The sequence below is a fragment of the Colossoma macropomum genome, unplaced genomic scaffold (assembly GCF_904425465.1).
Source record: "Colossoma macropomum unplaced genomic scaffold, Colossoma_macropomum, whole genome shotgun sequence".
Taxonomy (NCBI): domain Eukaryota; kingdom Metazoa; phylum Chordata; class Actinopteri; order Characiformes; family Serrasalmidae; genus Colossoma; species Colossoma macropomum.
The window spans coordinates 14,076,048-14,089,944 of NW_023494784.1; the positions used below are offsets into that span (position 1 = coordinate 14,076,048).

Below are 13,897 nucleotides of genomic sequence, written 5' to 3' on the forward strand. Positions count from 1 at the left end.
TATTTATCTTCTTTTGATTTTTAATTCTGATTATTAATGTTTCATATTTTTTTATACTTACCTATCTCAGGTAAGTATAAGAAAAAATGAAACATTAATAATAAAAATACATTTAAAAAAAACAATAGAAACTTACAGCATAACTAAATGTAAGAGTTAAAAAATCAAAAGAAGATAAATAAAACAAAAAGACAGTACTTTTGTGATTTTTTGATATGCTTAAAAAACACTGGTTTTATTAAAATGTGAAAATCTGCACAACAATGCCTTTCCTCTTCAGAACTTGTACATGCAAAACACTCAAAAGTGTGTAAGTGGGTAAAAGGTTCTTGCGCAATGGCTGAGAAGCCTCTGAGCTGGGCTTGTTTGCAATCCTTGTGTTGGTGTATTGTGATGGTCCAACAGTGCCAGGTAGGGGTCCTGTCTTGCAGCTTTGGCTTTGTGCATGAGCCTCTTGACTGTTTTCACGGTCGATTCTGCCTTGTGGATAGCCCAGTGATGAGGTCTTATGATCAAAGTCACAGAGTTGACTAAATCTCTGAAATTCTTTGTGATATGAATTGAGGACCATTGTCTGAAATGAGGAATACCATCCATCCATCCATCATCTAAACCGCTTATCCTTCTGGGTCGCGGTGGGGTGCTGGAGCCTATTCCAGCTGTCACTGGGCGGAAGGCAGGATACAATGTATCCTGGGTCAATGAGGAATACCTTTTTTTAAAAAAAAAAAAACTTAATTTTTTATTTTGTTTTGTATTGATTCACATTCATATAAATAAAATACAAAGGAGGCGGCAAAAAAAAAAATCTTACAGGTACAGCATTTCAAACATAAAACTCAACAGCAATCTCCGTTTACATACAAAGGCAGAATGATCAGAGTCAAAGGTCTCAGTTCACCCCACTTATTTGGGTATAGCAATCCCATTTCATCCAGTTTTTCTTCCCTCTCTCCTTTTGAAGACGTACGGAGTAAGTCAACATTTCCATGGAGCGAATATAAGTAACAATTTCAACAAAAAGGTCCACAGTTGGGGGGTTTCTTCTGAGCCAGCACTTAGTAATAGCTTTCTTACAAGCGACCAGAAATATATTCAGTAGGTAGCCATCACTCTTACTTAAGCCTTCATACATAAAATTAAATGACACCTCCCCATTAAAACCCAAGATCTCAGAAATAAATCTCCCCTTATTAATCCAAAAGGACTGAATTTTTGGGTAACACCATACTACATGCGCATGGTCTACGTCCATTGCCCCACACTCCCTCCAGCAGGGGAAGTGGGCCCCAGTTAACCTTAATTTGAGTTTGGGCGTTATAAAAAATCTGATCAGACACTTCCAGCAAAAATCCCTCCAAATCAATGAATTAGTCTAAGTACAATGGTTTTCCCATACACGTGACCATACTTCCTCTGGGATCTTTTCCTGTGTATCCTGTGAAGATCTCATGTATCCAGTGAAGTCTCACATAATTAGTAGAATTTTTATTCATTAAACAGATGGCTTTGTACAGTTTGCCAATAACCCCTTTATTTCCTTCACCCTCATATGCAACCATAAAAAACTGAGTCAGTCCTGAGAAAGGAACAGGGTTAGGGCCTTTAACCTCTTTCATATAGAAGTGACGAATTTGTAAATATCAAAAAAAAATCCTGTTTACCAAGGTCAAATGAATTGCATAATTTCTGGAAACTGTCAAATTCCCCATTTGACACCATTTTACAGAGGGCAGTAATACCATCTACAGACCACCATCTGTACCTATAATCATACAATGCTGGAGTAAAATGTGGGTCAACTCAGTACTTTAATTTCTCTATGAAGCTGGAATCTTTTAATCACCTCAAGCCCAATTTTAAAGGAAAAACCAACCCATTGATTCTGTATTTGCAATAATTCTTTAGTCCTGTCAAGACAGCCTAAAACTGACTGTGTTGGAATATCCATTAGTGAAAATTCTATATCCTTCCATGTCACTTCATAGGTTGGATTGCACCAAAGTACAAGTGGTCTTAGCTGTGCAGCAACGTAATAATCTTTTAAACATAGTAGCACCATGCCTCCCTTCTCTGTCGGCAACATCAAGGTAGAATATTTTACTCGAGGCATCTTTTTATTCCAAATAAACCTAGAAATATGTTTGTCCCATTCCCTAAACTGTTTAGGAGGAATATCTATAGGCAAAGCTGTAAATAAATATAATAATTTGGGGAGGATATTCATCTTAACAGATCTTATTCTGCTGCCTATATCAAGGGGAAGCAAGGCCCATCTGTCCATGTCCTTATACATTTTTTTATTAAGCTGATTAAAATTTATGGCCATCAAAAGTGACACATCTTTTGATAAACGGACCCCAAGATATTGAATGTATGAAGAGTGCCAATTCAAGTTATACCTATTTACCAGTTCTTTAGAGGGACTAAAATTAAATGTCAAAGCTTGTGTTTTTTGAATATTGAGCATATCTCCAGAGTAATTATCATATATTTTCAAAATATTCATCAATGACCGAGTCGAAGGATAATTGCACTACACTCCCTCCTATTAATAACATCAATAATATGAAGGGCTCTCCTTATATTATCAAGGGTTTGTCTGTTTTTTATAAACCCGGTTTGATCCTCATCTATCAAAAAAGGCATCAACTTCTCCATCCTTTTGGCCAGAATTGAGGCATACAATTTATAATCTACATTGAGAACTCTTATGGGTCTATAAGACCTACAGTCCATCCTGTCCTTACCCTCCTTTAGTAATACGGAGATAATAGCCTCATTCCACGAAGGAGGAAGAGACCCCTCCCTCATAATATAATTAAAACAAGTTTCAAGTAAAGGAAGCAAGGATTCTCTCATCAACTTGTACCACTCTGGTGGATATCCATCCGTGCCTGCCGATTTTCCTACACTGAGGGCCGATATTGCTGCATCAATTTCTTCTCTTGAAATTTCAGAGATTAATTCATCATTATGCTGTTTACCCAGAGAAGGGAGATCTAATGATTTCAAAAATTGTTCTACATTCTGTTCGCTGGCTTTCTCTGGATGAGAATACAATAATTTATAATATGTTTCAAAAGATTTCTGGATACCTTCTAATTTCGTTTTTGTTTTGTTTGTTACAGGGTCTCTAACTTTATAAATTAAGCTATCTGCTTGTTGCTTACAAGTCCTCCAAGCTAATAGTTTTGCTGCTTTTCTTCCTGCCTCATAAAATCTTTTTTCATACATCTTATTTTCTTTTCCATCGCTTCGCTATGAATTTTAAATATTTCTTGTTTAATTGGTCTTATTTGTTGGAGGACAGATGGGTCTAGAGTTAAACTATGAAGCCGTTCCAGGTCTTTTTTAGTTTATCTTCCAAATTCTGCAGTTTTTGAGTTTTTAACTTTTTGATAAAAGCCGTTTGAGCGATAATTTTCCCTCTGAGAAAAGCTTTAGCTGCATCCCACAGTATAGCTGGACTGACCTCTCCATTATTATTATTAATTAAAAAGGACTTAAATTCGTCTGCCATTGTGGCCTTGAATGTTGCGTCATTTAGCGTTTCTGTGTTTAACCTCCATAGGGTTTTCTTAGGGGTACTACCAAGCTGTAATTTTAAATATAAACTAGAGTGGTCTGATAGGTCTCTAGGGCCTATACTGCAGCTCTTAATTCTATGACGGTCCTTTGAAAACATTAAGAAATAATCGATTCTCGAGTGTACATTGTGGCGTGCAGAATAGAAAGTAAAATCTAATTTTTGTCCATTCATATGTCCATTAGGCCCAGATCTTGGAGCATATTATTCATCTGGATCTCTACAGAATTCTTTTTCCTCATTTTATTGGTAGTATCTAATCTAAGATTCAATGGCATATTCCAGTCTCCACCACACATAAGGGTATCTTGAGCTTTAGATGCTAGTAAGTCAGATATTTTCTTAAAGAAGGCTGTATTGCATCCTGGGGGCATAAATATTTAAGTTTACCCATGATTAAAACATATCTACCTTTTTGTCTTTTATTTCAGAAATGAACTCAAAACTCATTGAATTTGGTATTAATATTGCAACTTAAAACAGGAAAAAAAAAGTACTGCGAAAGCCTATTTTAAAAAATTTCTCATGTTCGATAGATGATAATGCGTTTCTTGCCAAAAGGCTATGTTGATTTTCTCCCTTTTCAGTTTAGTGATCATTTTGCTTCTTTTAATGGGATTGTTCAACCCGTTCACATCGACATAATATTATAGTACTGTAAAGACATTTTTGTTTCTCCAAACAACTTTCATGCACCTGCCTCAATCGACCCACAGACCTCATACAACACTGACAAACAAGAACAACTGCACCTCTACAACTATTATACAGTTCCAAAAAGAAAGTAAACCGGACTTCCAACCAGGAGGAGTCACTCTATCTTCCAGATCTGAGGGGAAATAGCAACATAGTGGTGCCCCTCGTTAGCAGACTCAAAAAGTAAACCAACCAAACAAACAAACCAAAATGAAAGGGTGCTAACCAACCTAATAGCAGATGCTATAGTGTTGTGGCGTAAGTCACGTTATTGGTACCGGCCATTACCACAAAACATTTTTTCTTTCCTTGCTTACTGAGGCATTTTCTTTTTTTCCCCCTTTTTTCACTAACCTTTCGCCTTTCGTTATTTCGCCGGGAGAGACCTTCCAGGTCCGACAGTTTAGCCTGCAATGTTCGTTGGTTTTTGATGAGCTGAATTAAGGAGTCTTTAACTCCAATATCCCACCTCTCTGCCTCCGCTATACTTCTCTCCACTTCTCCGAGTTGCTGCGTAGTCTCCCCAATCTAGCCCATAGCGTCTGATATTTTCTGTTTAAATTCGGTAAAATTTCTGGTTAAATTTTCCCGATAGAGATTCTCCCGTGAAGTCTTTGACTTCTTTCTCCATTTCTCGCTCCATGACGCTTCTTAACCACAACCTCATTTTCCTTTCAGTTTAAAGATCAAATTTCCTTGAATTTCGGGGATTTCATTGGCCAATACCGGAGCTGTAACTTGTGCTGCCATACGGTTTCTCGAGCCGCCGGAAGTCCTGAAACGAGGAATACTTTGATGGGCAAAATGCTTGCTGATAACAGTACTGGACTTTGTGTTTGCTACATTTGACAATTTGAAAAATAGTCTACTGTGATAAGGTAATTCTTACCATCAAACGTAAACAAATCAGTGCATACTTTTGCCCATGCTTATTGTCGACTGACCGACAGATGCTACATTTCAATATGTATGACTTGATTTGGTAATTCTTACCCTGCCACTCCCTGGTCCTCCTAAGGCACCCTTCAACGCCTAAATGAGAGGAGTGGATGCACTGTGTGATCTCCCTTCTGAGCGTATGGGGAATAGCTATACGTTTACTCCTAAAGATGATTCCATCTTGATAGTTCACTCATTGTAGAGAAACTTAGACTCAGATTTCTTTACACTGGTGGTGATATGCACCAGGTGTCACAATGTCTACAACACAAATATAGCCATTTTATTTACTATCCAGCACCACCAATGAACACGTCTTCTAAGCTTTTACATGGAATATTAACGATGGTTAAATTGTCATAAATCTGAAAATAGGTTTTCTTTGGGGGGCTACTTTGGGCCATACCCCCACTATGACTGGATTAAAATAAATTGATTCAAATATATTTTAAGCCAATACTTTATTACAAAACTATCATAAAATGATGTGTCAGACATCAGCATTTTGCACCAAACCACTCTGAATGACTTTTATACATCTCAACCATTAAATTGTGTAGAATCTTTTTAAAAATCAGTACATTTGAAGTGATTAAAAAGTGAATTAAAAAAGCCTTAAAGGATGAGGATACCTGCAGACAGTACATTCTGATGTCCTGGTTTAATTTATTTTGAAAATTGAAGTACTGTTTTTGTTAGTTAAAACATTGTTTTCTTTTTAGGTCAGTTGGATTCATGGATGCATTCATGAAACAGAAACTGAGCAAATGGAAAGTAGAGAATCTTATTCTCAAGTTTGAGTGTAAGTAGACAAATATGAAATGGACTTTCAGGTTTTTCACTTTATGATGAAATGAATAGATGAGTCTAGATGAGCAAAGTAAGCTCTTTAAAAGATATTGGATTCTAATCCAACCACTTAAAGTGGAATTCCGCTTATTTTTTTTCAAAGTTTCTACATTGTTCAGCTGTTAAATATGTAAACAAAGTCATTCAGATGCAAAATGCTCTGTTCTAGAGAAACAGCATTGTTCACAGTGGTGATGATAGGAACCAGATATCCATTTTTTATTTTCAAACTTACCACTATTTACATCGTCCACAAGAACTCAGAAATCATGTGTAGGTTCTCTGATGGTTTTGGATATTAAATAAAATGGCTATTTTTGTGTTGTATACATGGTGACCCCTGGGGTGGGGTTGACAAAGCAAGATTTCTCAGTTAGCCGATATCTTAAGCCCAAAGTTGTCTAATAGCAATGCTCCTCTGCTCTTTTCCTGCTAGACAGGCTTGACTTATCTGGCTAAACTGAGAAATCCTGCTTTGGGAAATACCCCACTGGTTCCTATCACCACCACTGTAAAGAAATCTGAGACTCTACAATGGACCATTTCACACCAAAGCACTCTGAATAACTTACATCTTAACCACTGAATTATGCAGAAACTTAAAAACACTTCAACACATTAAATACATGTAGACTGGGTTGCCCACTCCCACGCCCCCTCAACAGTCTGGCACTACGCTGGCTCAGTCTCCTCTCTATTTGTCTGTGTAATCGGTAGATCTCGGGGTATCACAACTGTAGTTTCCAACAGGGAAGCATGAACGTGATCATTTGCACGTTCTGTTAGTCGATGTAAGTAAAGTAAAAAGCGGATTACCTCCCCTTTCGAGAAAAAGACGTTGCGCGCACGCTGCCGAGAGGGGGTGCTTCTCCTGGCGGGGGTGCGGAATTTGGCACTACACCGGCTGTCTCCTCTCTATTTGTCTGTGTAATCGGTAGATCTCGCGGTATCACAACTAGTTTCCAACACGGAAGTAATGTAGCAATCCGAGTATACGTCTGTTGTTCTTGTGTTAAAAATTAATAATGCTTTAAGTACCCTCCAACGCCGTAGTATATCTTGGAGACAGGAGCATTCAGGTATTTTTCCTCTTGAGTTATTGTAAGTAGGTTTATTCACATATGTACACCTACAACATAGCCTATCAGGCTAAGTGTATCAGTTAGGTTTGACATATAGAAACCAAAGGTAGTAATTATTCAGGTAAAGAAGGTTCCAGGCTATGTAACTTTACGCAGATTAGTCCACCGTCGTTTTCTTTTAAACATAACGTGTATTATTTGTAAATTATTGAATTTGCAATCAGTTCGGGATCCTCTGACGGTGCCGTTGTTTTTTTTAAGGAAGACGTTGTTGGGCTTATCATACGTTTCATTTATTTACTGAGCCATTTACTAAGGGGAGAGATGAGCAAATCAGTGTCACGTTAGCAGCTGCTTAAACTGCTGAAACTGAGTGTGATGCAAGAGCCTGCGGGCAGAGCTTACACAGCAACCCTTGAACTCTTTAATTTGGTTTCGGGGAGGCTTGTTAACTTGCAATTTGTTAACTCAAGGAAAAGATATTGTTCTGTTTTGGTCAAGGTTAAGACATCGAAAACAATTACTGGAGTAACACAGGCATCATTTAATAAATTAACTCTTTTGAGAAATTGTGCCACAACCGTTTATTTTTTGTATGTTTGTCTAAGTGCTTTATACATTCTTTATGAGACACATGTTGCTAAAATACTGATTAAATGGTAGAAAGTATTTTTACCATTTCAGTAAAAGCATTGGCTACTGTAATAAGCTTTGTGTTTGACCATTATTTACAACCCCATTCCCAAAAAAGTTGGGACACTGCAAAATGTAAACAGAAATAGAATGCAATGATATGCAAATCACTTAAACCATATTTTTAAAGGAGAATACTACAAAGACAACATATCAGATGTTGAAACTGAGAATGCCAACAACACATTCCAAAAAAGTTGAGACAGGGTCATGTTTACCATTGTGTTTCATCGCCTTTTCTTTTAACAACACTCTGTAAGCTTTTCCAAAAAACAATTCAAATTTTAATTCTTCGGATCACAGAACACTTTTCCACTTCACCTCAGTACATCTTAAATGAGCTCAGGCCCAGAGAAGGTTTCTAGATCCCGTTTATATATGGTTTCGTCTTTGCGTTTTAGAGTTTTAACTTGCATTTGTGAATGCAGTGATGAGCCCATGCAGTGATTTTCACTACAGAAAATTAAATACTACATTCTGCATTTAATGCAGTGCTGCCTGAGGGCCCAAAGATCACAGCCAGCCAGTATTGGTTTTTGGACTTGTCCCTTGCATACAATACAGAGATTTCTCCAGATTATCTGAATCTTTTAATGTTATTATGTACTGTAGATGATAAAAAGAAAAAGGCTTTTGCTGTTTTATATTGAAAAAAGTTATTCTTGAGTTGTTGCACTATTTGCCTGTGCAGTCTTTCACACAGTGAACATGTTGAATGTGTTGTTGGCTGCAAATTCAAAATGGGCAATTTTTTTTCAATAAACAATAAAATTTCTTAGTTTCAACATTTGATCTGTTGTCTTTGTACTATTTTCAATTAAATGTAGGGTTTAAATGATGTGCCTATCATTGCCTTTTTTTATTTAAATTTATATTATTTTGTATTAATTCATTTCATACAACATCTTGGACTTAAAGAACTACTATATAGGCAATCATTTTTGCATTCCAGGACTGCAGTCTGGTATGAGAAAATTACTTCCTACAACTTTGGTAAGCTGAGAAGTCTTCGATTTCAATTTTAAGTTGTAATAATATATTATTTACATGGAGTTTAATTACAAGAATACAAACCTACCCCTATCTTGAATTTGCTGGTCTCGTTTCTTTCAGTTATGACACGACTTTTGGGTCAGTTGCCTTTGATATTAATAATATTACAGCAGTGCACATCTAATTTTGTGGTTTGTTTCTCCTAAAAGGGAATTTTTAGGGTTCTTTTCCCCACAGTTCAGATGACGTACATTTTTGTTTATGGGACTCTGAAAAAAGGCCAGCCCAACTACTACAGGATGCTGGACATTACTAATGGTAAAGCTGAATTCCTCTGCTATGCCCGCACTGTTGAGAAATACCCGCTTGTCATAGCAGGCAAGTACAACATCCCCTTCCTTCTCAATGTTCCTGGGAAGGGCCAACATGTCCGGGGAGAAATCTACAGTGTGGATGACCAGATGCTGAAGTTCTTGGACTGGTTTGAAAGCTGCCCACAAATGTATCAGCGTACACGTATCCTACTAGAGGTGGAGCACAGGATTGGAGAGGGAGAGGGAACACCAAAAGTGGGGAGCACTACTGAAGCCTTTGTTTATAGTACCACTACTTATGAGGCAGAGTGGCTCCAGAAGCCAATTTTTGACAGCTATGATGCATATGGGGATCATGGTCTGTGTTATGTGACTCGTGAAGCCAGAGAATGATGCAAAATTTGCCATGACTAGTTCAGGTTGATGGTTCTCAGACTGAATGCCTAATACATGCCAGGTAATATTAAAATGAGTAAAATTACATAAATTAATTAACTGATGAGAGGTACAACACTGGATTAAAATCTCTTCTCTCCTGTTGCCAGCTTTTAGTAGAATGCTAATGAAAGTTTGCTCTTCTGCCTGTAGCTTCTTGCAGTACTTTTACATGTTCACTCCAGTACCTCCAAAACCATAAAAGTAGGTTTTTATTCCAGACGCTGTTATGGTACATATAATATAGGCAATCTCCATCCATCAAGTCTTCATCCAGTGAACACTCTATGAAGCTGTGAATAACAGTAACTTAAAACAACCTTATTTGTGACTTTTTTGTGTCCTTTTAAACTCACAAGCATATGGAAATAAAAATGAGTAGACAGTTTTAAACAGCCTCCAGGGTCTAACACAAGCAGTTTCTTGTTAAGTTTGGTTATTGTGCTAACATTCCAATAAACCTAGTGTTAAAACATGAGAAAATGCATATTCTGTGTGACTCATTGTTTTACGTACTGTACAATCTATTATTTAGGTAACTGGAAAGTTGAAAAATGCCCTGTAATTAACATACATACATTTATTGACAGCCTGGTCTCACACAAATCTATACTGTTCCACTCACTATTATTATTTGATGATGTAATTCTTTCATTTGAATAATGTAATCAATTTTCACTTTTTAATGACCATAAATAAATGCATCTTAAGTGACAATATTTAGATGTTAAACATTGTCAGGTATGTGTAATCGCTGCATGTAATATTACCAAAAATGTTAGTTTCTGTAACGTACTGTATATGTAATTGCTCATGGTATTAATTGGTAAAAGATATGAGAAGCGAAAGCCTCCTAAAGACTGAGATTCCAACTACACAATTCAGTGAATTTTATAATTAGTAACTGGGAAACATAAGAATATTGCAAAATCATTATATTAGTTTTATACAACAGTTAGCTCCAAACTTACAATCTGATTGGTACAGAAGTGTTCTAACCATGCTGATATTTGTGGTAACAGCATGGCTTTTTCGCATCAAAACTGTATCACTCCGCTGATGCATTGCTAAGTCAAGTAACAACAAACTTCATGCATATAAACCTTAGTTGCTTTGCAGTTGTGCTTATACAAAACGAGAAATTGATAAAATGGATGACTTTAAAATAACATTTGACCTCCAGCCCGTTTGGCGCTGACTCCAAAAAAAATTGTCTGCAGACGCACATCAAATTCTGAATCTGCCATTACCATGAAAACTGTTAGGTCGACTGCAGTAATGGCAAAACAGGCTGGCAGCATTTCTGAGAAATTAAATATTTTATTTTATTTAACCTGTGACTCACTCAGCCCCTCCATCAACGTCTGCATCGCACAAAAATGGTCTCGTTTGTTTGCTACATTTGTACTGGTTTTTGCCTTAAAAGAAATGTTTGTGCTGTTGTGTTTATCAAGTTGTAGGTTAAAAAAATACTTTTTTAATAAGTGACGTCACTCAGCCACATCAACATCCAAGTCGCGCCTTCCTTACTTTACCTTGTTTTTTAAAGATTACATTTTTGACCAAGAAGCCTAATAAAAATCAAGTAATGCTTTCAATGGAAAAACACTGAATTTCCAAAATAAGCTTTATAATGCTCCAGATTAGATTTTATTAAAGGTAATATGTTTTTTAAGCATTATATTTAATATGTCTTTTTTAAAGATTTAACATTCTGGCTCAGTTCAGTCATTGAGATAGGCAAACCTAAAATTATTTGGAGCACAGCTTTGAAATTTTGTATGGTTATAACAATTAAACCGAAGTGTAATCTCTTTAATTTATTTTTACATTTTTAATCCTTTGAAACTGGATAGGTCATCGTTAGGTTGGCATGAAACCAAAAGGGAATATCCACAAAAATTCCAGAGCTGTTGTTAGAATAAAGCACACATTGGTCGCTGTTGGAATCTATTGTGTTCTTGGTGGTTTCAATAAATTTTTTGTTGATATCTGGTGAGCATTTTAACATTGGGTGGGTGACATCACTTATTAAAAAATATTTTTTTGCCTATAGCTTGATAAATACAACAGCACAAACATTTCTTTTAACAGCACAAATCAGCATAAATGAATGAGACCCTTTGACGCGATTTGGACATTGATGGGGACTGAGTGATGTCACACATCAAACCTTATTGCTTAGTAACATGAGAATTGGGGGACCAGCTTCACAGAGGTGCTACAAAGTGCTTTTTAGACTGGCTGTTATAAAATGACATTCAGGTTATTTTGGCAACAATTGAAAAGGCTGAGCTGAACTTGATACTCTATCTGTACCACAAAAGGTGAGCCTTGTAGTATCAGCAGTAATCTTGGACTGCACACAGGGCTCAACAGGTACCTTAACAAACCTCCACTTAGTTGTTCCTGATGATTAAAGAATGACCCTGAATTTAAGCCTGCAAACAACATCTTCCTCGGAACCATTAAAACAATGAGACGCAAAGGGAGAGACAAAACGACCCATCATCCATTAATTTTTCCCACAGATGAGAAAATCATCAGGGAATCTAATGCATGTATTCCCAACCATCCAAGAGGGCTCTGAACAAAGTTTGGTTTGAAAAACAGCTTCATTTTGGGTGTCGAGGTAAAGAGGGCAAGAAAGCATTTGCTATTAAGACATCAAAACGGCATACTGCACATTGTTATGCAATGAAGAAACAAAAACCATGAAGACATTATGGAGCGAGACTGTGAAAACTATAGGGGGTTCATGTTTGCCAAACCTGGACACAGCCTATGCCCAGTTGCAACATTAGAAAAATATCTGAGTGAGACATCCTAATGCATATCCTACAGAGCAACCTTTTTTTTCTAACTGCACTATGTATGGAGATGTACAGATTAACCCAGATTAAACACTCTTGCTTTTATTTATTGATTTGTATTAATTAGAGTGATTTCTATTTAGCATCTGCAACAGCCAGCCATCGGCATCTGTCGCTCAGGACTGGCACTAGCCAAACGTCAGTGGCCGCTGCCACTCAGGAGTGGCATTAGATAATTACATATCATCGAAGGAAACAAGAATGACATGATGTACCAAGACATACAAGAGGAAAATTTATTACTGGCCAAGAATCTGAATCTGGGGAGGAGATGGACATTTCAACAAGAAAACAACGGCAAGATACAGCCAGGGGATTAAAGAAATTAAAAATGGTTTCCCAAGAGGAATGGCCCAAAACTGAACCACAATGCTGCAAAAGGTCAATTACCTTTGGCTCAACATGGGCTCTGCAACAAAGTACTAATGCTGTTAATTTGGAAATATTGAAGTGGATATATGCACTGGAAGTATAATAAATAACTAAAATATTAATATTAAATATTGAATAACTATCTCAATAGTTGTTTCCCCTCACTGTTTGACTTAAGAAGCACAGTACAGTTCAGTACTGGTTAAATTAGTGCATATGATTGCACATGACTTTTAAATACAATTATTTTCGAAAGTAGTGCCTCAAAGTGACTCCATGTCATTTGCATTCTTTCAGTGTTTGGTGTAGCTATACTTTTATTTAACATAATAACAATCGTAAAGGAAATTTATATGAGAGCGTGTGTATGCAGTGCACTGATCAGTAATAACAGGACATATTTGAACTGGAGATTTCAGGGTGAAATTCAGCATATGTGTTTCACAAAAGAAGAACCCAAGTAAACAAATGAAGTTTTGACTGGACTGCCAGAAGGTGGGCAGACTATCCATTCTGACACATATTAACATAAATATATATATGTGTAAAAACACAAAATATAGTAAAGCACTTTAAAAATACACAAGTACAAAAGAAACTCTCTCATGCATTCGTATTTGTGTATGTAGCAGCTCTGCCCTGTTTCTCCATGTAGTCTGGTTACCTTTAAACCAAGTAGGAATAGATGGAGGATTGCTTGAGTGTATATGTGTTTGTGTGTGAACGCATGTTTATCTAGCAGCTGTGTCCTGCCTCTTTCTGCAGGATGGACTCTTCAGTGCGCAGGGGGAAGGTATCAATAGTACTGAAGATTTCTGCTGCTGTGATGGGGTATGTGTAGCGCTGCTTGTCCACTCCCTGCTTATCCAGCAGCACCAGGTTAAATGAGTTCTGGGACAGCTGCAGCAGCAGTCTGTTAAACACAACACAGAGTAAAGTAACAGTTATTGCTACAACAGATGTTCAGTATGCATTCAGTAACAGAGTGTCCATATGCATGTGACTCTTTGGAAAGACAAAATTCTGTTAGAAAAACCTAACAGCTGATTTAAAGGCTTGGTC

The 13,897-nt window shown here is 36.9% G+C and overlaps 2 protein-coding genes across 3 annotated transcripts in view; one reads left to right on the forward strand and one right to left on the reverse strand.

Annotated features, from left to right (window-relative positions):
* The first annotated feature begins 7,022 nt into the window (after nucleotides 1–7,022).
* On the forward strand, nucleotides 7,023–10,068 carry LOC118807282 (gamma-glutamylaminecyclotransferase C-like). Of its 2 annotated transcripts, none has more exons than XM_036569296.1 (3): nucleotides 7,023–7,152; nucleotides 8,801–8,841; nucleotides 9,051–10,068. In XM_036569296.1, exons 2-3 carry the CDS (start codon nucleotides 8,815–8,817, stop codon nucleotides 9,546–9,548), a joined length of 525 nt encoding a protein of 174 aa, XP_036425189.1. In that variant the 5' UTR covers nucleotides 7,023–7,152; nucleotides 8,801–8,814; the 3' UTR covers nucleotides 9,549–10,068. The 2 variants fall into 2 exon arrangements, with proteins under 2 accessions (XP_036425189.1, XP_036425276.1); XM_036569383.1 differs by having other exon boundaries at nucleotides 7,034–7,174.
* A 2,617-nt stretch (nucleotides 10,069–12,685) lies between these two features.
* Nucleotides 12,686–13,897, reverse strand: part of srpx (sushi-repeat containing protein X-linked) — a 29,114-nt gene continuing 27,902 nt past the window's right edge. Inside the window, exon 10 of the mRNA XM_036569168.1 lies at nucleotides 12,686–13,748. Within this exon, the coding sequence (XP_036425061.1) occupies nucleotides 13,571–13,748 (178 nt within the window). The 3' untranslated portion in view covers nucleotides 12,686–13,570. The remainder of the gene's footprint in view (nucleotides 13,749–13,897) is intronic.